The 21734-nt window shown below is 36.7% G+C and overlaps 1 protein-coding gene across 2 annotated transcripts in view; it reads right to left on the bottom strand.

Annotated features, from left to right (window-relative positions):
* LOC101527092 (UDP-glucuronosyltransferase 2B14-like) overlaps positions 1-20230 on the bottom strand; it is a 100376-nt gene extending 80146 nt beyond the window's left edge. The window contains exons 1-6 of one of the 2 annotated variants that reach the window (XM_004596209.3): positions 19494-20230; positions 13001-13149; positions 11204-11335; positions 9444-9531; positions 7396-7615; positions 3396-4012 (exon numbers count right to left, since the gene is read on the bottom strand). In XM_004596209.3, coding sequence (XP_004596266.2) covers positions 3733-4012; positions 7396-7615; positions 9444-9531; positions 11204-11335; positions 13001-13149; positions 19494-20214 — 1590 coding nt within the window. In that variant the 5' untranslated portion in view covers positions 20215-20230 and the 3' untranslated portion in view covers positions 3396-3732. Of the gene's footprint in view, positions 1-3395; positions 4013-7395; positions 7616-9443; positions 9532-11203; positions 11336-13000; positions 13150-19493 lie in introns of those variants that run through there. The other variant, XM_058667253.1, reaches the window with a different exon arrangement.
* Positions 20231-21734: the final 1504 nt, after the last annotated feature.

Genomic DNA, 21734 nt, shown 5'->3' with positions numbered 1-21734 from the left:
GCTACTTTAGTGCAAAATGGCATTGCAGTTATTGACAACAAATGTGGCTTTGGAATAAGGATTGATTTCCTAGAATCTATGTCTTTGGTCTACACAGAACTCAGTGTCAGATCTGAATGTAACAGCCAAGGCCTTGCTCTTGGTGCTGTGGGAGACAAAGATAATTGTTCTCTTGTACACTGGAAGCTTGATCTCAGGGCATGCTGTAGAACTATTGTGGCTGTATAACTATGTGATGTAGACGGAACTTTTCTTAGATCTTTCTGGAAGACAACGGGTGCTTACAACACAAACATTCCTATTCCTGGGACTAGGAACAGTGAACCGAATGATGCTGTAAACCTAAAGGGTGACTCCATGGGAAATTTTTCTGAGGCAGATATGAGTCTGAAAAGGTGAAAGGAATGTTCTTCCCCACGGACACTGAGTAGATTCCAGTAGCACTGAAACATTTAGAGTTAATTATTACAGTCCTGGTGTTTCAGGATACACTGGATTTGTAACCCAGCTATCCTAGATGGGGAGCATAGTTTTCTGTTTAATCAACTGCTTCCAGTGTTTGTCCCCAGATACTATGGTGAATCTGCATGGGTCACATAGAGTGTATAGGCACAGCTCTGGGAAAATGCCCGGAAACTCACAGTTGCAGGATGCAGGGGCTCACTGTTTTGTCCAACATGTCCCTGACTATCACTCTGATTCTGGTAGGATTGGGGCATATGTGTGTTGCATGACTTTATGCTGTGAGTATGGCTCATTGCAGGGCTGTTGCAGGGGAGGGAAGAAATGCAGCTTGCCTGCTCTAAGCCTGGTAGATGTTCAGAACCCGGCAGCTTCTGAGGTCAAGTGAAAGTCAGTAGGTGACTGGGATGCCTTCTCAGGTGAAGCCATGATCAGTGGGCATGCAGCGGTTTCTTCCTGTTATTACACAGTAAAACGGCAGAACACAGCAGGCAGCTGGCTGCAGCACAAGGCTGGGCACATCACCGTCTCTGCTGTGCATAGAGTCTTTGGTGTTTTTTCATGTCTGCATTAAAAATGTCTGTCAAAATGACCCTGAGAACCATGGCCCCTCATTTGTTGTTTTTGGATCCCAGACAGCTGAATTTAGTGTGACTGTACCTGGACAGTAGGGAATGCTGACTCAAGTACTTGGTCCCTGCTGTCCCTGTGGGTGACCCACAAGGAATTCCTGATTCCCAGTTTCTGCTTGGCTAGTCCTAGCTGTTGTGAGCATTTGGAGAATGAACCAGTAGATGGAAAGGTTTTTGTTATCTGTCTTTCAAATAAGCAAAAAATAAAATTGAAAAAAGGAAAAAACTCCGGTCCACCCTAAAAATCCATTCAAGGACTAGGTTGCTAAATTGTGAACACTTAGCTGAAGCCATATCTATGATTATGGTCAATTCTTAAACTAAAATAATTGGGTGAAATTCTGTATTTTTTTAATTTTAGGGATAAGATGCACATTTAGCTATACTGTGGACTACATTATGATTATGATTATAAATATTTGCAAGTAATATTAAAGACATAAATTCTATCCACATTGCCTTTGCATATACCTAATACATAAATAATACATAAATGATGCTCATAATTTATGTGAAGTATATAAGCATATTTGTTTTATAAATATACAATATAATTTATTGAATCATTGCAAAATCTTTCAGAAAATTACATAATGTACTTCATTGATAATGCTCTTTATTAAAATATATTTGTTTTATTATTTTATGATACATTTCCATAGGCTCTGGGATTTCCATACACTCTCACAGCCACTCCACTGACTCTATTTACATTGTTACAATAGAGATTCATAAATAATGATAGTTCCATCATTCTGCTATTTAAGTATATCCTGATATTGTAGGTATGAACAGTGGCAGAGTCTACCATCTTATTTTGAACATATATTTAGCAGTTATTTGAGAGTCTATCTTGTATTTGGAAATAGAGATGCATACTGAATTATATCTTTACATCTGGATATGATAGTTTCTATTATACAGTTACTTTATATCCCCATAACTGAAAAGCCATAAAACAAAATTAGCAAGAGGAAGAGAGCCTGGCACAGTGGCCTAGCAGCTAAAGTCCTTGCCTTGCATGCGCCAGTATCCCAGTATCCCATATAGGTACCTGTTGTAATCCCGGTGGCCCCGCTTCCCATCCAGCTCCCTGCTATGGCCTGGGAAATGATGACCTAAAGCCTTGAGACCCTGCGCCTGCATGAGAGATGCAGAAGAGGCTCTGGGCTCCTGGCTTCAGATTGGCTCAGCTCCAGCCATTGTGGAAAAAACTTCCTTTCTGCATATCTGACTTTTCAAATAAAAAAAACTTGATTCAAAAAAACAAAATTAGAGACAGAAAGAAAAATAGAAAACTTACAACAACATGAAGCTAAATAACATGCTACTGAATAACTAATGTGCTGCTGAAAATATAAAAAAATAAAAACCCTGTTGAAGCAAATGATGCTATTGTATGTGTCACTAAAGAAATTAATGCGAAAAAATATTTTTAATGAATGAAAATAAAAATAAACATATCAAACCACCTAAGATGTAGAACAAACAGTATTGAAAGGGCTATTGATGTATTTTGTATGAAGGTCACCTTATATCAGAGAGAACATGTATTTGTCCTTTTAGAATTGAATTATTTCACTGAGCGTAATGGTCTCTAGTTGGGACTATTTTATTGAAAATGGTTTTATTTCATTCTTTTTAATGGTTGAGTAGTGTTTCATGGAATAGATGTGCCTAAGTTTCTTTATCCACTCCTCTTTGGATCTGTATCAGGGTTATTTCCATGTCTTTGCTACTGTAGATTGCACTGCTTTAAATATAGGATTATAAATTCCTCTCTTATATGCAGATTTCACTTCCTTGGCTGTAATCCCAAAAGCTGGGGAGCTAGTTCATACAACAGGTCAATTTTCAGTTCTTTTAGCATTCTCCATACCAACTTCCATAGTGGTAGCACTCCCGCAACACTCCCACAAACAGTAAAGGAATGTACCTTACTCCGCACATCCAAGTCAGCAATTGTTACAGTGTTCTGAGCATAGGACAAACTCACTGGAGTTAGATGGAGCCTTAAGTGGTTTTCATGTGTATTTCCCTGAGAGCAGGGAATCCTGAGCAATTTTTTATATGTCTAGTAGCCATTTGTATTTGTTCTTTTGAATAATTTTCTTTTCCCTAACCCATTTCTTTATTTTTAGGAACCTCAAGTTTTACAGGAGTTAGAAATCATCTGCTCTGAAAGGTTAAACTAAAAATGGTAGCTATTAAAGGAGGGGAGGGGAAATCTAACATTATAGTGAGAAGAATAAATTTCCTGGACTCAGTTTGTCATTCTTAATTAAAGAAAAGTGGTTTTGTCTTTTATTTTATGCCATGCTATCCAGTTATATACGATAATTCAATAAATGGAGAACTTCAATCTACGAATATTTAGAGTTTCATGTGGAAAGTATCACTTTTTAAAATATATTTTACTAGACTGCAATGAATAAAGTGGTCTGAAAAAAATTGCCTTGCCAACTTTAACCAGTATCTCAGTCTATTTGATAAAATACATAAATTTCACTGGTTGCATCTTAGTCAAATAGAGGACTGTATCTGAATATGCACACAAAACTTTCTTGCTGTATTCATCCACTAACCTGATATTCCAGGATATCTTGCATTTTTTGCTAATCTTGGGAATGAAGTATATCTAATCTCGCTTTTTCTTCCTTCCTGTATCTGCAAACTTTTGGCAAATAAATAGACAAGTTTTTATGATGAGGAAAGAAATGATTGTCACACAGGCCAACAGGAACCCAATCACATCCAGAGAGTGGTACTGGTACCAGGTGAGGTCATGGGCTGCAACCCGAAGGTGTTTGGCTCCCTTGTGGCGCATGGCATGCTCAATCCAGAAGACGGCTCGATCCAGGGGCTTCAAAGGCTGATCATGGTGAATTCTTGATAATGTCATTATATTCTCTTTATAGCTGAAGAAAAACAAAATAGTTGTCAAGTTATACATGAAATAAGTGATATATGTAAATTATTCATGTAGGTGATAAAATGAATATCACCTAATCATGGAAGAAAAATGGATTATTTTCTTCTGTGATTATTCTAGATTTTACCTGTTAGACTAGAATCACTTGGATCCATACAATTTTAGTATATATAGAGAAAAATCATTTCTAATATTTCACTATGGAAATTTGGATTGTCATTTATCCCCGAGTGTTGGAAAACACAAATACACATATCCTTTTGCTTATTTGAACTTAAATAGTACAGCAGGAATTCTGAATAAAACTGATACACAAAGTTCAAAATAATATAAAAAATTAGATATAAAAGGCAAGTTTGTGACAAATTCTATGCACACGTCTTGGCAAAATTGGTAAAATTTAAATGCTCATCTTACAACATTAGATTAATGATTGAAATTATAAGCCATTAAATTACCTTATTTGAATTCTGCCACTGAAACTACCTTCACCTTTTTTGTAAATTTCTCTATTCCTAGCTTTTCATCCCTAAATAGCATGTGTAGGAATAGTACCTTTCCTGTTTAAGAGTGTGAGTGAGCAATAATGTATTGATTCTTAGAATACTTTCAATTATTCTTATCCTATAATAGGTCATTAGCAAATGATTTTTTTTAGTATTATGATCACAGAATGCAGGATACTCAACATTTTAGTTTCAGACTTTGCAATTTCATTCGTGTGTAACACTGAAATGATGAAGAGGCAAATAGTTAAGGATGAAGGGTTCATGTAGGAATTTTACTAATCAAATCTAAACCACAAAGTGCTGTAACATGACATGGAAAGAATAGAAATGGAAGTAATTACTCTTTCTTCTATTCAAAAAGCACACTGGGAATCTCCAGAGAAGTGCATCAATTAAGAACATGTATGTAATATAATAGAGAAAGACTGCAGTGAACAAGCTACATATACTGCGTGCAGAATTTGGTACAATGTGCGTCATTATTGTACACATTCACTGTGTTTGGAAATTAATATATTTTCTTCATTTCTCAGTATTCCATATGATAATTTATTAATTTGGATATGCATACAAGATAGGCTTATTTTTGCATGAAACCAAAATGAATAATATGTTCTCTTTCAAAAATAAAAAGCAATAGTGTTTCTAAAGGTGCTTATTAGGATCGACAAAAGATGTAATGAATTTAAAGCTGTATATATTTTAAAGTTGGTCAACTTTAATATTGGTCCAACACAATGTTTTATATCCATTTGAATCCACTGGGAAAAAGGAGAAAAATAATGGCTAAAAAATATGTAGACATAGATGCACACAAAGACACATACATACACATATACATATATAATATATATTACACACATGTGTTACATGCATATATAATTAATGCATAATATAATAGAATATGTGTGAACATGTACATACATAACTAAGCTAGTAACAACAAAATATAAATGGAAATTTTTGGGACATCAGTTATTTCTCAATTCAAAATTATTATTTTTTAAATAGTGATAGTCAAATTTGACTATTTTAAGTCAACTATTTTTACCTTCTAAATAAGCAAAAATAAGTGAACATGTAAGCTAATATATACCTGCATTTTTTTCTTAATTATGTTGCATTATGTGACACAGTTTTATAGGCTCTGGGAATCCCCCAACCCCTCCCTGTACCTTCCCCCCATGGTGGATTCCTCCAACTTGTTGCTGCATTACAGTTCAAATTCAGTCAAGATTCTTTCTTTGCAAACATATACTAAACATAGAGTTCAGCATCTTATTGTCCACATAAATTCAATGGTTTCTTGCGGAGACCATCTCTGGTCTGAAACTAGAACTGGCAGAATATCATCCAGGTCAATTAAAAGCCCCAACACAACATCAACAACAATTTACAACATTATGGAATTAATTGACATAGTGTTGAGTAACCAATATGCTAAAAAAAAATGCAGGTTCTTAACCACATCCGGTGACTACTTCATTGACATTTAAATTTTAGTTTATATACTGAACCGGCTGCTATATACCTTAAAATGGCTAAAAGGTACTATTCAGTGGTCTCGTGTCTACTTTTATTTTAGTATTTAGCAATTTATGGTGTTGAAGCATAATTTTTGTTGAACTTGGCAGATTTTAGGATAGTCTAAACTGGCTTATAACTCTAACAAGGCATATGTCAACCGTTGAGGTGCAGAAAAGTTTTAGGAGGGGTGTGCAGAGAAATCTTCAATACCCTAGTGAGGAGTAATTAATCTTTGTGTCCTATCTAGTAAGCTATGTGTGAATCCATGCTGACCCTTTCCTGTCTGTTTCTAAGCTTTTCTTGTTGTTCTGCCCCTATCTATTCTGATTTTTTTTCTTTTGGTTGCTTCTTTTTTGGTGGGGGGAGGGTGCTCCGGAGCAACCCTGATGGTCATTGCAAGAGAGGGTGGGGATCCAAAGTTGGAACTAAGTAAGGACCAGAGAAAGCTCCTCTCCCTAGTCCCTAAGGAAGTTTACTGTTCCTCTGTTTCTGTGGACCACTCAGCACTCCTGGCTGTTGTTCCGATGACCTTGGATCCTGCAAGGAAGCAATTGGGCTTCCTCCATCCCGTGTTGTAGATCCAAAAGGGGGTGGGTGACCTCAGAGTTCTCGGCCTCCGAAGGCACTCCAATTCCCCATGGTCTCCTTGGCAGTTGGGATGTAGTCCTTGGTGCCCATACTGATAGTCCTTGTATACCTGTATTTTTAACAAGTACCTTCCTCCTCTTTCAGTAGCTTTGATTTGATAAATTTGAAAGTGCTAGTTTTCCATTTATCAGTATTAGCACAGAAAATTGACAAAGTAATAAAGGTAATGGGAGTAGTTAATATGCCATTAATATGCTTTGTAGTTAATAAGCCATTTTAGAAGAGATCAAAAAATAAATCAATGTGAGATGATGATGTTAACTTGCTTCATTATAGGAAATTTTTACTATCTACATGCATACCATAACATCATGTTATATACCTTAAACATGCCTGCTAAAATTTATTCTGAAAATAACATTTTGTAAGTTCTCATGCTGGAAGTAAGTCACAACTGTGTTGAAACTTGGCTGTTTCTGCTAAAGCATTTACTGTTCCATGCTTCATTTGTGTATTTGCTTAATGTTGTATTCTAATACTTTCATCTTCAACTCGATTGACAAATGCTTCCATTAGACTTAATAAAAATATAGTGAAACAATATTTTTTGGTTATTTCCTTCCAGCATTGAGAAAAGTTGTACACAACCTTATGGTCATGTTCAAACTTGAGTGATGCTCCCTTTACCTTCATGTGAAAACTATGTATATAAATACTATGTTGTTTTAAAGAAGATAATACTCACGAAGGGTCATGAATGACTGTCCTCAAGGCATTGAGCAAATCTGCACTTGACATGGTTTTCCAGTTCAGTCTCACAGCTGCTCCCTTGGCTGTCATGTGGGCAATGTTATCAGGTTGCTCCCCAAACAAAGGAAGACCCACCATAGGGACACCATGGTAGATTGCCTCATAGACGCCATTGGCTCCACCGTGAGTTACAAAAGCTCTGGTTTTGGGATGACCTAGAATAGATGAATTTTCAATTAAATTATTAAGTGAGAGTCTGAGAAATAAGATAAGAATGGTACAATATGAGAAATTAAAAGAAGAGTTCTGTCCAAAAAATAATATGAGAGATAAAATGCATTAAAACTGCCTGCAGATCAAAAGGAAGAGACATCTAAGTGGGCTGCGAAGGTGCCTAAAGGACAAATGGACAGTTTGAATCCCTTGTGCAATGAGAACAAGAATAAATGTGTACATACAAAAAAACAATTCTCTGTGCCAAAAAAATCTTCATTTACTAAAAAAAAAAAACCAAAAAACTGAGTACTCTTGAGAATGTTTTTCTTAACGATGTATTGCATTTACTAAGTCTAACACTTGGATGACCGACAAAGCATGGAGTGGCCATGTGATAACACTGGAAACACTGAAAACGAGACCACACTTTTTTAAAAGGGAGTTATCATTTTACCATAAAAATTATGGATTTAATACAATGAAAAATAAAAAGAATTTGCCTCTTTCAAACCTGCCCTACTAATGATACTTCAGGATGTTCTCGTGACAGAGAAGAGGAACAGCACCTACCTAAACCAAAGGCACACGGGAAGAACATCCAGATAAAATGACAACAAAAGACTAAACCAATGAACAACCTACTCCTAAAATGACAGGACTAAAGTACCACCCACACATATTAAACTCTGAATGTAAATAGCTTAAGCTCAATCAAACGTCATAGATTAGAAGACTAGATTAAAAAAACAAAACCCATCTGTTTATTGTCTGGAGGAGACACATTTCACCAACAAAGATCAGTGGAAACTATATCGCATGGGTTTTGTTGTTTTCTGTTGGTTTCTTCTCTTCAAAACACTTTCTTCTGATTACATTACTCAATGATTTGTAGATCATGCAGTGGCATCATTCTCTTCAAGAAGGTTCTTGATTTTCATTTCTTCAGCTACACGTTAGTCATTTAATAGCATGTTATTTAACTTCTTGCTGTTGTTAATTTTTTTTTTCTACCTGATGTTGTTTTTTGTTTTGTGGCTCCTCATTTAAAGGGATGTATAGTAGCTGTGTAATGGAGACTGTCATATCTAGCAACATGTCACTTAACTTCATGGCATTGTAAATTTCTATTTTTCTTTTTATTGTTGATTTTGTATTATGACTTTTCATATAAGGGGATGTACAGTAGCTGTGAAATGGAGACTAACATATCCAGATGTGAGGATGCAGTGTAGTATGCATTTCTGCTTCCAGACAAAGATGGACTTAAAATGAAACTGTTTACTATATCTTGACAATAGGATTCTGGACTCTCTGCCATTGTCCATGCCGGCAATGGCAATAGTAATATCTATTACTAATGATATAGAGGAACTTGGTGGAAAGGAGGGAACTGGGGAGGGGATAAAGGAATATGGAATTGTATCATAAAATGATAATAATAATAATAATAAAATGTCAAAAAATGGTCAGGTAAAAAAATACAATGGAAAATAAAGCCCCATTTGTAATAATAAACTATACTATTTTACAGGCATTTGAAAATACCTCCATTAGGAAAAAAGATTCAAATAATAACTGAATTAAGACACAGGAGGTGCCGAATGTTGTTGAAAGCTCTCTGTGAGAGGTAAGCGAATTTAAAGATACTTTGATTCCACTAACAGAGAATGTGACTGTGTATAGTATAATGCCAACTGTTAACATTTATTTAATTTCTTCCAGGACTACAAGATAGATTTATATATGCTCATTGAGTTTCTTGCTGAGCTTTTCTTAACTTGGTTAACTGTTACTCTTTATTTCACCCTTTCTTCTCCAAACTCTTACCAAGAAGATCATTCTGAGGGATCCACTTAAAGATTCGAGTATTGGGTCCTAGGGATTTTGGATCCTTCCCATCAAACCTCCAGAGAACCTATTAGGTAAAAAAAATACCTTATTTTGTAAGTTGAATTTCAAATGATCTACAAACTAGAATACTAGAATACTTTGAAAGATGACCTAGGCGAATCCCTTCCATAAGAAGGATTTTTATTAAAAGATTTATTTATTTTTATTGGAAAGTCAGATATACAGAGGAAGAGAGTTAGCGAGGAAGATCTTCCATTCACTGATTCACTCCCCAAGTGGCTGGAGCTGGAGCTGAGCTGATCCAAACCAGGAGCCCGGAAGCTCTTCCAGGTCACCCATGCAGGTGCAGGGTGCCAAAGTTTTGAGCTTTCCTCAACTGCTTTCCCAGGCCACAAGCACAGAGCTGATGGGAAACAGAGCAGCAGGGATTAGAACCCGTGACCACATGGGATTCCGGCATGTGTAAGGCAAGCAGTTTAGCCACTTGACTATTGTTCCTATTATATTATAATTATTATTTGAAATGAATAGCAGGAAAAAAGAGCTGGTTCATATTAATTTGGCAGTGGAAGGAAATCCAAATAGTATTGATACTTTTTCTTTAATTAATTTTTAGCTCTTCTGCAATGCACTATAATGCTTTGACAATCCTTATTGGTATGCGCTGATGTACCAAATACACTCCATACCACTACACAAGGAAGGTGCTGGCTTGAATCTCTGAACAAATCTCACAAACTGGAGCACAAAGCAAAAGTGTTTCAGTTTTATTTGCTCTGTGTTTTGACATCTCAAAAAAGTAATAAATGCATGCATACATAATAGCATTTCTAGAGCCTACATCCAATAAAAATTAGTTCATATATACCCAACAATAAAAGCTACATAATGTGCCTTAGAAAAATTTGTCCCTGCTATATTATATGGAGTTGAGACATGTTAACCTCTTCCCAGGCCATTCTTCTGCTTGATTTGTTACATTCCTTTCTTCTTCCTCAATGTGGTAAAGCTGTTAATCTGAGGGGCTATAAGCAGTCTTTATACATCCATATTAAATAATGCACAGTGACTATCTCTGGATCAGGACCGACCTCTGCTCTTTCTCCTACATCTTTCTGGTTCAGATATTGACAGGATCTAGTCCTCTGATACAGACCCGAATTTGTCTAAATCCACTTAGCTAAGGAGTAGCACTCAGTGTTCCTTGATCTCAAAATACAAAGACCACAATTCATATTTAAATCCTTTGTGACAACATTTTTAGTGTGTACAATAATTCAATACTACTGGAAGGAAAATAAACAAAGAACATGGTAAAATTTGATGATTTCTTTGTTCCTTACTGCATATCTTTGTATACTGCTAAAGCTTTGTACTGAATATACTAGTATATGTCTAATACCAACATTAGTATCAAGGTTTTATGAAATCAAATCACTCAGCACTGGGTGTCTCTCCCTCTCTCCTTTCAAGACGCACCCCTCCTTCTGGTTCTCTCCAGGGAGATACTTTCCCCTTCACTTTTCCTTCCTCCTTCACCTGGTCACTTTGCAAACTGAAAACAACAACAAAACACTCAGCACTATCCTAGTGTCTTCCAAGTATATATGTGTTTTTAAACTGGTATCTGATAATTACAACTATTCTACCAGTTTACTTATAACACAAGAAGTTTCTGTAATCAGAGTTTAACAAGATCATTCAATACTGTGCACAATTAGAACACTCTTTCTGACCTTTTGCGGAAGCTGAGCAAGGGCTGATGCAATCACATTGGCCCTCTCTTCTGTCCCATTACCAAACATTGAACCTAGAGAAAAGACCACAACTCCCTCTTCTCCAGAGCTCTGCACAAAGTCTTCCATGTCCTGCAAACAAAGTCATTGTTCCATCATAGGAAAGCCACAGCACAGAAGGTACTAGCAAAATGAACAGTGAAATCAGCATTATCAGGAATTATTAGAGTGAATACTTGCTAAAACACATATAATGTAAAATTTACCACTTCTCAACTTGTTAGTATAGAGGTCAGGTTGTTGTTAAATATAATCCCATTGTGTGCCAAACATTTCCCAAATGTTTTCCCTTTATTTAAAAGAATCTTATATTCAATGTACATTCTGGTAGGTATTAAATGAATTTAATATAATTTTTCTTTCTTTTTAGCTGCAAGAGAAAAGTGTGATCATATTCTATTTAACTTCTCATTCCCTGCTTTCTTGTTTTTTCAAAGATTTATTTATTTGAAAGATAAAGTTTGAGCGCATGTTTACTTAAGTTAACATCTAGACAGGTAAAAATCATCGTAGTCTATACATGCATTTTCAAAATAGATAGTGTATTATAACTATTTAGTAAGTTTTAAGTTTTCTGTGACTGCTATTAAAAAGCAAATAAAAATATTTTAAGAAGCCATGCAATATAACAGTAAAGAATTCATAGGTACATGGAAAATTGAATTAATGTAGATTTCTATTGATACAATTCCTTTTGAAATTCATTCATAGCTTTCCATAAATTTTTAAGACTCTTCATATACATTCCAAAATATATTCCAAAATAAATGTCTTAAAAGTTTAATATGCATTTAAGATATGTTAGATCCTTGTATTCATAAAAATGACATCTTATCTATGCAGAGTTCTCTTGTAATTATAAACTAAGAGGCCGTTCTCAGATACAAGTGGTAGAAATGATTACATCTTTATTCCACATTCAAGGAATATTTTCCCTGCACTCATTGTCAATGAGATGCAATGCTGAAACCCAGTTCCTCAAAGGAAAGGCCCTTTCCTTGAAGGAAAAAAAACAGAAAACAGCTGCAGTGATAAAAGAATCCATCTCTTCAATGCATAATTGAGATTTCAATGAGGAATGGCATATTGATGTACGGGTGCAGATATCCGACAGAAATAATTTCCTATTGACATCAAAGACATTTTGTGTATCATCTCTATTACTAATATTTTCCATATAGTACAAGACAGGAATAGTCATGTCTATGTATTCTGTAATTTAGTTTTTTATCATCTATGCTTACAACATTACAATAATGCTTTCCTTTTCCATAGCTTTGTTTCTTTACAAATGAACCAAAACACTTCCTTTTAGAGGGTTCTATTTCTTAACAGATGTCTATTCATCTGTCCCCAGCTCAACTCTTCTCTAACCCCTTTGCCAACATCCTCACCAAATATTTTGACTTCGTCCTTGAATGTGGATCCAAGTAACGTCTGTAAAAAAATCAGCCTCTATATCCAACCACATTCTTCTGTACTAAACAGGTATTTCTTGGGAGCCACAATAACCACTCTACATGCTTTTAGTTTCATCAAAATATCTTGTTATGTTATTCAAGTTGTTTGTTAATTATTATGGAATCTGATTTCATGTAAATATGTGAGTTTCCAACTGACTACTTTATTTTTCATAGCTCCTTCTCCCCATAAATCTAATGCAGAAATGAACAATGAAAGGTAATTTCCACTGCAAATGTAACATAAACAAACCAAAGTACACAGAAACATACATACCTTGGGGAGAGGTTTGGCAGGTTTACAGTGAAGCCCTCCAACAAAATGGACATTTGGTAAGGTTGGGCGAGGAAATTCCAAGTCCCAATAGCTCCGAATGAGCCACATATCAGCTTTCCCCACCAGGTCATAGAATTTAACAGGTCTTCCTGAATGGAGTAAGAAAATGTAGGGGCAAGAGTATTGTCAAATGAAGTATAACAGGTAATTTCTGAAAGATGCTGAAATGGTTCAATAAATTATACTTGCAATATGTATTGATAAATAAACATGCTTATCTGCTAAAACTATCACTTTGCTTTATGTCTTGCTTATGTATTAGGTCTATGCAAAAGCGATATGTCATTAATGTTACTTGAATATATTTATAATCATAATCAACAATGTAGTCCACAATACACCTACACGGGTATTTTTTCTTCCTAAAGTTGAAAAGAATAAAACAGAAATGTGTCCAAATATTTTGGCTTCAGAATTGACCATAATCATAGATAGAACTTACTTAGGATTGCGCAGTCCATGTTCTAAATTTAGCGATCTAGTCCTTGAATGGATTTTTAGGGTGGACCGGAGTTTTTTTCTTTTTTCAATTTTATTTTTTGCTTATTTGAAAGACAGATAACAAAAACCTTTCCATCTACTGGTTCATTCTCCAAATGCTCACAACAGCTAGGACTAGCCAAGCAGAAACTGGGAATCAGGAATTCCTTGTGGGTCACCCACAGGGACAGCAGGGACCAAGTACTTGAGTCAGCATTCCCTACTGTCCAGGTACAGTCACACTAAATTCAGCTGTCTGGGATCCAAAAACAACAAATGAGGGGCCATGGTTCTCAGGGTCATTTTGACAGACATTTTTAATGAAGACATGAAAAAACACCAAAGACTATGCACAGCAGAGACGGCACAGCCTTGTGCTGCAGCCAGCTGCCTGCTCTGTTCTGCCGTTTTACTGTGTAATAACAGGAAGAAACCACTGCATGTCCACCCACTGATCATGGCTTCACCTGAGAAGGCATCCCAGTCACCTACTGACTTTCTTTTTTTTTTATTATTATCAATTATTTTGCATTATGTGACAGTTTCATAGGTTCTGGGAATCCCCCCACCCCTCCCCCTCCCCTCCCCCCTGGTGGATTCCTCCACCTTGATGCAGTATTACAGTTCAAATTCAATCAAGATTCTTTCCTTGCAAACATATACCAAGCATAGAGTCCAGCTACTTGTTGTCCAGATGGGTTGAACAGTTTCTTGGGGAGACCATTTCTGTTCCAAAGTTAGAGCTGGTAGATTATCATCCCAGTCAATTAAGAGTCCCAATATAACATCAACAGCAATTTGCAATATTATGGAATTGACATGATTTTGAGTAAACAGTATGTTAAAAAAAAAAACAAAGAAAAGCAAGTCCTACCCACAAAATATGATTAGCTCATTGACATTTCAATTTTAGTTTATATACAGGACCGGCTGCTATATACCTTAAAATGGCTATAAGGTACCATTCAGCTGTCTCGTGTCTATTTCATTTTAGTATTTAGCCATTTGTTGTGTTGAAGTATAATTTTGCTGATCTTGGCAGATTTTAGGATAATCTAGACTGGCTTGTAACTCTAACAAGATATTTGTCGACATTTAAGGTGCAGAACACATTTTTTTGGGGGGAGGTGTGCAGGAAAATCCTCAACACCATGGTGAGGAGTAACTAATCTGTGTGTCCCACCGAGCGAGGCATGAGCCAATCCACGCCAGCTCTTTCCTGTCAGATTTCAAACTCTACTTTCTGTTGTTTGTCTATTTATTTTAGGTTTTTTTTAGTTTGTATGATTGTTTGTTTGCTGTGAGGGGTTTTCGAAGCAATCCCGATGGTCATTGCAAGGGGGGAGGGGGTCCAGAGGTGGAGCCAGGCTCGGACTAGAGAAAGCTCTCCTCCCTGGTCCCAAAGGACATTTATTGTTCTTCTGTTTCTGCAGACCGCTCAGGGCTTCTGGTTGTCTTTCAGAAGCTGCCGGGTTCTGAACATCTGCCAGGCTTAGAGCAGGCAAGCTGCATTTCTTCCCTCCCCTGCAACAGCCCTGCAATGAGCCATACTCACAGCATAAAGTCATGCAACACACATATGCCCCAATCCTACCAGAATCAGAGTGACAGTCAGGGACATGTTGGACAAAACAGTGAGCCCCTGCATCCTGCAACTGTGAGTTTCCGGGCATTTTCCCAGAGCTGTGCCTATACACTCTATGTGACCCATGGAGATTCACCATAGTATCTGGGGACAAACACTGGAAGCAATTGATTAAACAGAAAAATATGTTCCCCATCTAGGATAGCTGGGTTACAAATCCAGTGTATCCTGAAACACCAGGACTGTAATAATTAGCTCTAAATGTTTCAGTGCTACTGGAATCTACTCAGTGTCCGTGGGGAAGAACATTCCTTTCACCTTTTCAGACTCATATCTGCCTCAGAAAAATTTCCCATGGAGTCACCCTTTAGGTTTACAGCATCATTCGGTTCACTGTTCCTAGTCCCAGGAATAGGAATGTTTGTGTTGTAAGCACCCGTTGTCTTCCAGAAAGATCTAAGAAAAGTTCCATCTACATCACATAGTTATACAGTCACAATAGTTCTACAGCATGCCCTGAGATCAAGCTTCCAGTGTACAAGGGGACATCTTTGTCTCCCACAGCACCAAGAGCAAGGCCTTGGCTGTTACATTCAGAACTGACACTGAGCTCTGTGTGGACCAAAGACATAGATTCTAGGAAATCAATCCTTATTCCAAAGCCACATTTGTTGTCAATAACTGCAATGCCATTATACACTTATATAGCAGAATGCTAAACTTGTAGCTGTTTCCTAAAGTACTAAACTACTGTAATAATATGTGCAAAAATGTTAGGAGAGGAAATGGGGAGGGAGTAAGTGAATAAAGGGAGGAATCCTTATGTTTGTACAACTATATCACAGAAAAGAATAATAGCAATAAAAATAATTTTAAAATGCAGCAGAAAGAATCATTCTGTCACTTGTAGAAAAAAACTGATATTGATTAGGGCAAAATAAATCACTCACACTATATATTTGAGCTCACCTAGAATCAAAACTAAAGCAAAAAACCAAGTGTTACCCTGTATTCCAGTTAAGCCATAAACTCTTTTCCAATAAAACTCCATAAAGAAGAAGTGAATTGTGCTGAATGTGACGATATCAACATAGGGACACTGGATACATGAAGAAGCAAGGCAGTATGATGCCTCAAAAGAACAGTTAATCTTTAGAATTGTATCTGAGCTAAATGAAATCTGAGAGAATTACAGAAGTTAAATCAATGGTTTTAAGGGAACTCTGGATATAAGAGACACAAAGAGGCAGACTAAAGATACGTGAAAAAAGTAAGTAAGCAACATGAATGAACATAGCACTAATAGAATTCATGAAAAAGAGCCAAATAAAAATGGGACATTTTCTGGGTCATATAATATATCATAAATCATATCTCAACATATTTAAGCAGATTAAAATCTTATAATGTATGTTCTCAAGCTGTAAATGAATAAAACTAGAAATGAATAAGAACAACTGAGCATTCATAAACTCATGGAAGTTAAACAACATGCTCCTAAATTTTCAGTGGGTTTTGAGGAGGAAGTTAAATAGAAAATCAAAATTTTCTTGAAGTACATGAAAATGAAAATACAACATACCAAAACAGGTGGGAAGTTACAGCAATGCGTGCTTACATTTAAGAAAAGTCTCAACTTAAACATACAATGATGCATCTCAAAGACAGAGAAATAACAAACTAAACCCCTTCTCAGCATAAGGTGAGAAAAAGTAAGAATGAGAGAAGAAATAAAATTGAAACTAAAGAATATTAGAAAACAAAACTAGTTGTTTTTTGAGAGAATGAAAAATGACAAAATCCCTAGCCAGACTAGCAAAGAAAACAGAGAAAAATTCAGATAAATAAAATTAAAGCTGATAAAGGAGACATTGTAACAGACCTTATGTAAATACAATAGGGCATAAGGAACTACTATTACAGAGCTATAGGCTAACAAACTGCAAGATGTTGAAGAAATGAGTAAAGTATTGAGCATGTGTAACCTGCCAATGTTAAATTGGGAAGATTTAGAGAGCCTAAACATATCCCAAACAAGCAATGAAATTGAAACTATAATCAAAGTCCTCCACAAAGTAAATGCCCAGGAGCTGATGACGTTACTATTAAGATCCACAAAGCTTTCAAAGTGAAAAGTAACTCTAATACTTTTTGCTCTTTACTTAAACTTACCTCTTAATTGGTGAAGCTTTACATATTATGATTGCAATGTAAATTTAAAATATGTTATTGTAAAAACTAATACAGAAGGAGAAGCAGGTTGTAAGGGAGAGAGGATGAGGGGACTGGGTGAGGGAGAGAAAGGGATAAGGAAAGGAAGGGAAAACCAATTCGTTCTATAAATAATTAGAAGATTAACTTGGATGATTTCTTTAAATAACAAAACAGAAATTTCTTACACAGTTTTTACTTATTTGTAAATGGAGAAGCATAATTTGTAAAAAATAGAGACTAATATATGTTTTCATTTCAATAAAATAATTGATAAATATTTAATAATGCAATCTTTTTTATTATTTATTATTTTTAATTCATTAATTACATTGTATTATGTGACACAGTTTCATAGGTACTTGGGTTCTCCCCACCCCTCCCCAAACCCTCCCACCATGGTGGATTCCTCCACCTTGTTGCATAACCACAGCTCAAGTTCAGTTGAGATTCCCCCATTGCAAGCATATACCAAACATAGAGTCCAGCATCTTATTGTCCAGTCAAGTTCAATGGCTTCTTAGGTATACCCTCTCTGGTCTGAAGACAGAGCCAGCAGAGTATCATCCCAGTCAATTGAAAGCTCCAACATACCATCAGCAAAAATTTACATTATCATGGAATTAATTGACGTAGTAATGAGTAACCAATATGTTAAAAGTAAATGTGAGTTCCTAGCCACCTTCTGTGACCACCTCACCTACACTTCAATTTTAGTTTATACACAACATATAACATTCATAACATAACTTGTTATACATATCATCATATAATCTTAAATTAAGGCAAACATATGGTATTTAACCTTTTGGGATTGGCTCATTTCCCTTAGCATTATGGTTTCCAGTTTGGCCCATTTGGCCACAAAGAACTGCATTTTGTTTTTTGTAATAGCTGAGTAGTATTCCATGGAGTAGATGAACCATAGCTTTCTTATCCAATCCTCTGTTGATGGGCATTTTGGTTGTTTCCATGTTTTTGCAATTACTAATTGTGTTGCTTTGAACATAGGAGTGCATGTTGGTTTCTCATAAAACAAGTGTTCTGGATATATTCCTAGGAGTGCTTTTGCTGGATCATACGGTATGTTGATTTTGAGTTGTTTGAATATTCTCCATACTGATTTCCATAGAGGCTGTACCAGCCTGCAGCCCCACCAGCAGTGGAGTAGGGTTCCCTTTTCCCCGCAATCTCGCCAACAAGTGTTGTTGGTGCTTTTATTCATGTGGGCCAGTCTTACTGGCTTAGGTGGTAACTCATTGATGTTTTAATTTGGATTTCCCTTATTGCCAGGGAACTTGTAATCTTGATTCAGCACAAAAACTAAGCAATAAATCACTGTGCAATAAAACACTGTATCTCTCAACTCCTAGAGAACTGTTCAGGTATAATTTTGTAATTAATTCTGCAATTTAATTTTGTAATAATTTTGTACTAAGACTATTTTTATATACCAGAGAAAACCATTTCTTCAGTGTTGCCTACCTACCTGGTATTGGGCATGTGTGTGACAACTTTATCTGCTTGTCTCAATTTCTAAAGATATTACAAAAGTATCTCCTGACATTTCTCTACCATGAGGAATTTATGATAGTGTCATAAAGATTCTGCACTCCTTCTTCCCTTGTACAGTGTGACCTCCTGTCCCCTATCGTCGGTATGCAAGTTATCTGACCCTGCAACTTCCAGAACTTCTGAGATTAAAAAAGCATTTCCTTCCCTATCTATACTTGCTTTGACTTCACATCCATAGAGTTCAATACTAGAATCACAGGAAAGTTGAGGACTCCATATTATTAACAACATGAATTACGGCTCGGCGCAGTGGCCTAATGGCTAAAATCCTTGCCTTGAATGCACCAAGAACCCATATTGACACCAGTTCTAATCCCAGCAGCTCCACTTCCCATCCAGCTCCCTGTTTTGTGACCTGGGAAAGGAGCTGAGGATGGACCAAAACCTTGGGACCCTGCTCCCATGTGGAAGACCTGGAGGAAGTTCCTGGATCCTGGCTTTGGATCGGTTCAGCATCTGGCCATTGCAGCCACTTGGGCAGTGAATCATTGGATGGAAAATCTTCCTCTCTGTCTCTCTTTCTCTCTGTATATATGACTTTCCAATAAAAATAAAATAAATCTTTTAAAAAATGTGACTTACCTAGAACTTCACTGCACAACTGATCCCACTGCTTCTCATTAAATGCTTGGAACCAAAAGTCAAAATAAAGCATGGAAAGCATATTTTTAACCCTCTCCATGAATGTCAATTTCCCACTTAAATTGGACAGAATCAAAGGCACATAGGAAGGCGGTGATATAAGTCCTCCACTGTACTTTTCCATAGTGTAGGCAGGAGAGAAGCGGAGACTGTACACAAACGGTGTTTGTAGCAGCTCAGCCAGCAGCTCACCACATGGACCAATGGCATCTGAAAGAACGATGTCAAACTTTGCTTCTTGTAGCTTCGCCATCAGCTGCTTGTTCAAAACTGCTTCTTTACAGAGAAATTCATAAACGCCAGAATAAACTTCAAAGATGTCTTGTAGTGCTAGGAGATATTTCCAATATGAGTCCTTGTCTGTCTCTGTCCAATTAGTGACCCATTGTGTGAAAAAATTTTCTAGGTCATTCTTAGTGAAAGATACAGGAAAAGTTTCAAATTTAATGCCAGTGTGTTTGCTAGGATCGAGGAAAATGGAAGCTGAGTTTCTCAGAACAATCACCTCATGACCTCTCCGGACAAGTTCATCCAAAATTACATTTAAATTCATCCAGTGACTGTACTCCATAGGCCACACCAGCACCTTTCCACAGCTCCCAGATCTGAAGCAGCAGCTCAGCTGTAACAGCAGCAGAACCAAAATGCATTTTCTAGACATCCTGGTGAAATGTGATGCTTCCTCTCCAGCTGTGCTTTTCTGTCTCTACTTGTGCTTGTATCTAAGAAATGTTAGAAGAGGTTAAAATATAACCTGTATTGGTAAAAGCAAATACATCGCATGAAGAAGCAAATCTTTTCACAGGTGTGGCAGTAGAAAAAGCAAAGGTAAGTGATTCTGAGTTGAGCAAGTAAATGTCTATCTTATCACTAAGTACTTTCCCCCACGTCAAAGTCAATAGTCTGAGGGTGTAAGTCAACAGTGCTGGACGCTGTGACAAATGTGGAGATGGTTGAAGGGACTGCATCTAAAATGTTTATTAAGAGTAACTCATATATAAAAATAAAAAGTCAGTAAATAGAAGTCATAATTCAGAGTCATACATATGGCTCAAATGAACATATAATCACGACGATTCTCAGCTTTTTCTCACATTTTATTACTCCAAAAAGAATCCTGTGGGCAGGCACAGTATATTAACACTAAGATGCTGTGTCACATGCCCACCTCTCACGTCCTGTTGCCCATTTCAAGTTCCAGCTTTGGTTTTATTCCATCTTTCTGATCATGTGCTTCTCTCGAGGAACCATGTGATACTTCCAATGGTTGAGTTCCTCCAAGCTAAGTGGGAACCCAGATTGATTTCTCATTCCCTGACTCTGGCTCTATACAAATCTGGATGCTCTTGGCATTTGTAGAATACATGAGTAGGAATTCTTTATGCCACTGCTTTTAATCAAAAATTTTAAAAAAAGTTGAACATACAGTATAAATTTTACCAATTTTCTTTTCATTTTTAAAAAGTTTTATTTTCAATATTTTTTACATAGTTGACAGCAATGCATGTCCATGAGGGCTTCTGATTGGGGTAGAGAGTTTTGAGATATGGAGGAAGGTGGGTGGAACTTGTTTGGTTTATGCTTTCTTTCCTGTGTCCTCACAGAGGGAATGGGTAGGTTCAGTGCTTACTGTCAAACCACATTGGCACCTTGGAATGCCTTAGGGATCCTGATGAGAGAAACTGTGCTGAGGGTGTTACTTGAGTGGTTTTGATAGTTCTGAGAAGTTATTGGTTTGGTTGCAGGTTGCAGCAGGGGTGAGAAACTCATCTCAAGGTCTTACGGTTGATCAAGTTCACCTTAGCGCTTCTGCAGATCAGGACATTTACTAAAAAGCTTGGCCGGGAGACTTGTTCCACTTGCTCTGCTTTCCATACTCTGACAAGGCACGCAACATCTTCTGCTGGCCTAAACAAACTGGTTGTCATGACCCTGTATGCATCTGGCCATGTTGTACAGTGCCCGTTTCTAGCAACTGAGGAGGCCCTGTCCCAATACATGACTGCAAGGCTGAATCACATATGTTATGGTTTTTCCTGTGGCTTGGGTCTGAATACAGCCATCTAGATGGGGAATCCCCAAAGACACCTCAAATGGATGATTTCAGATTTGACTTTAATGTGTACCAGCTAGTGCTGGGTCAGGTTGGTTTGCTGCCTACATATATTGACAATGTACATA

The sequence above is a fragment of the Ochotona princeps genome, chromosome 7, assembly GCF_030435755.1.
Source record: "Ochotona princeps isolate mOchPri1 chromosome 7, mOchPri1.hap1, whole genome shotgun sequence".
Lineage (NCBI taxonomy): Eukaryota > Metazoa > Chordata > Mammalia > Lagomorpha > Ochotonidae > Ochotona > Ochotona princeps.
The sequence above is the reverse complement of the archived record's forward strand: the minus strand, read 5'-3'. Positions and strand labels throughout refer to the sequence as shown.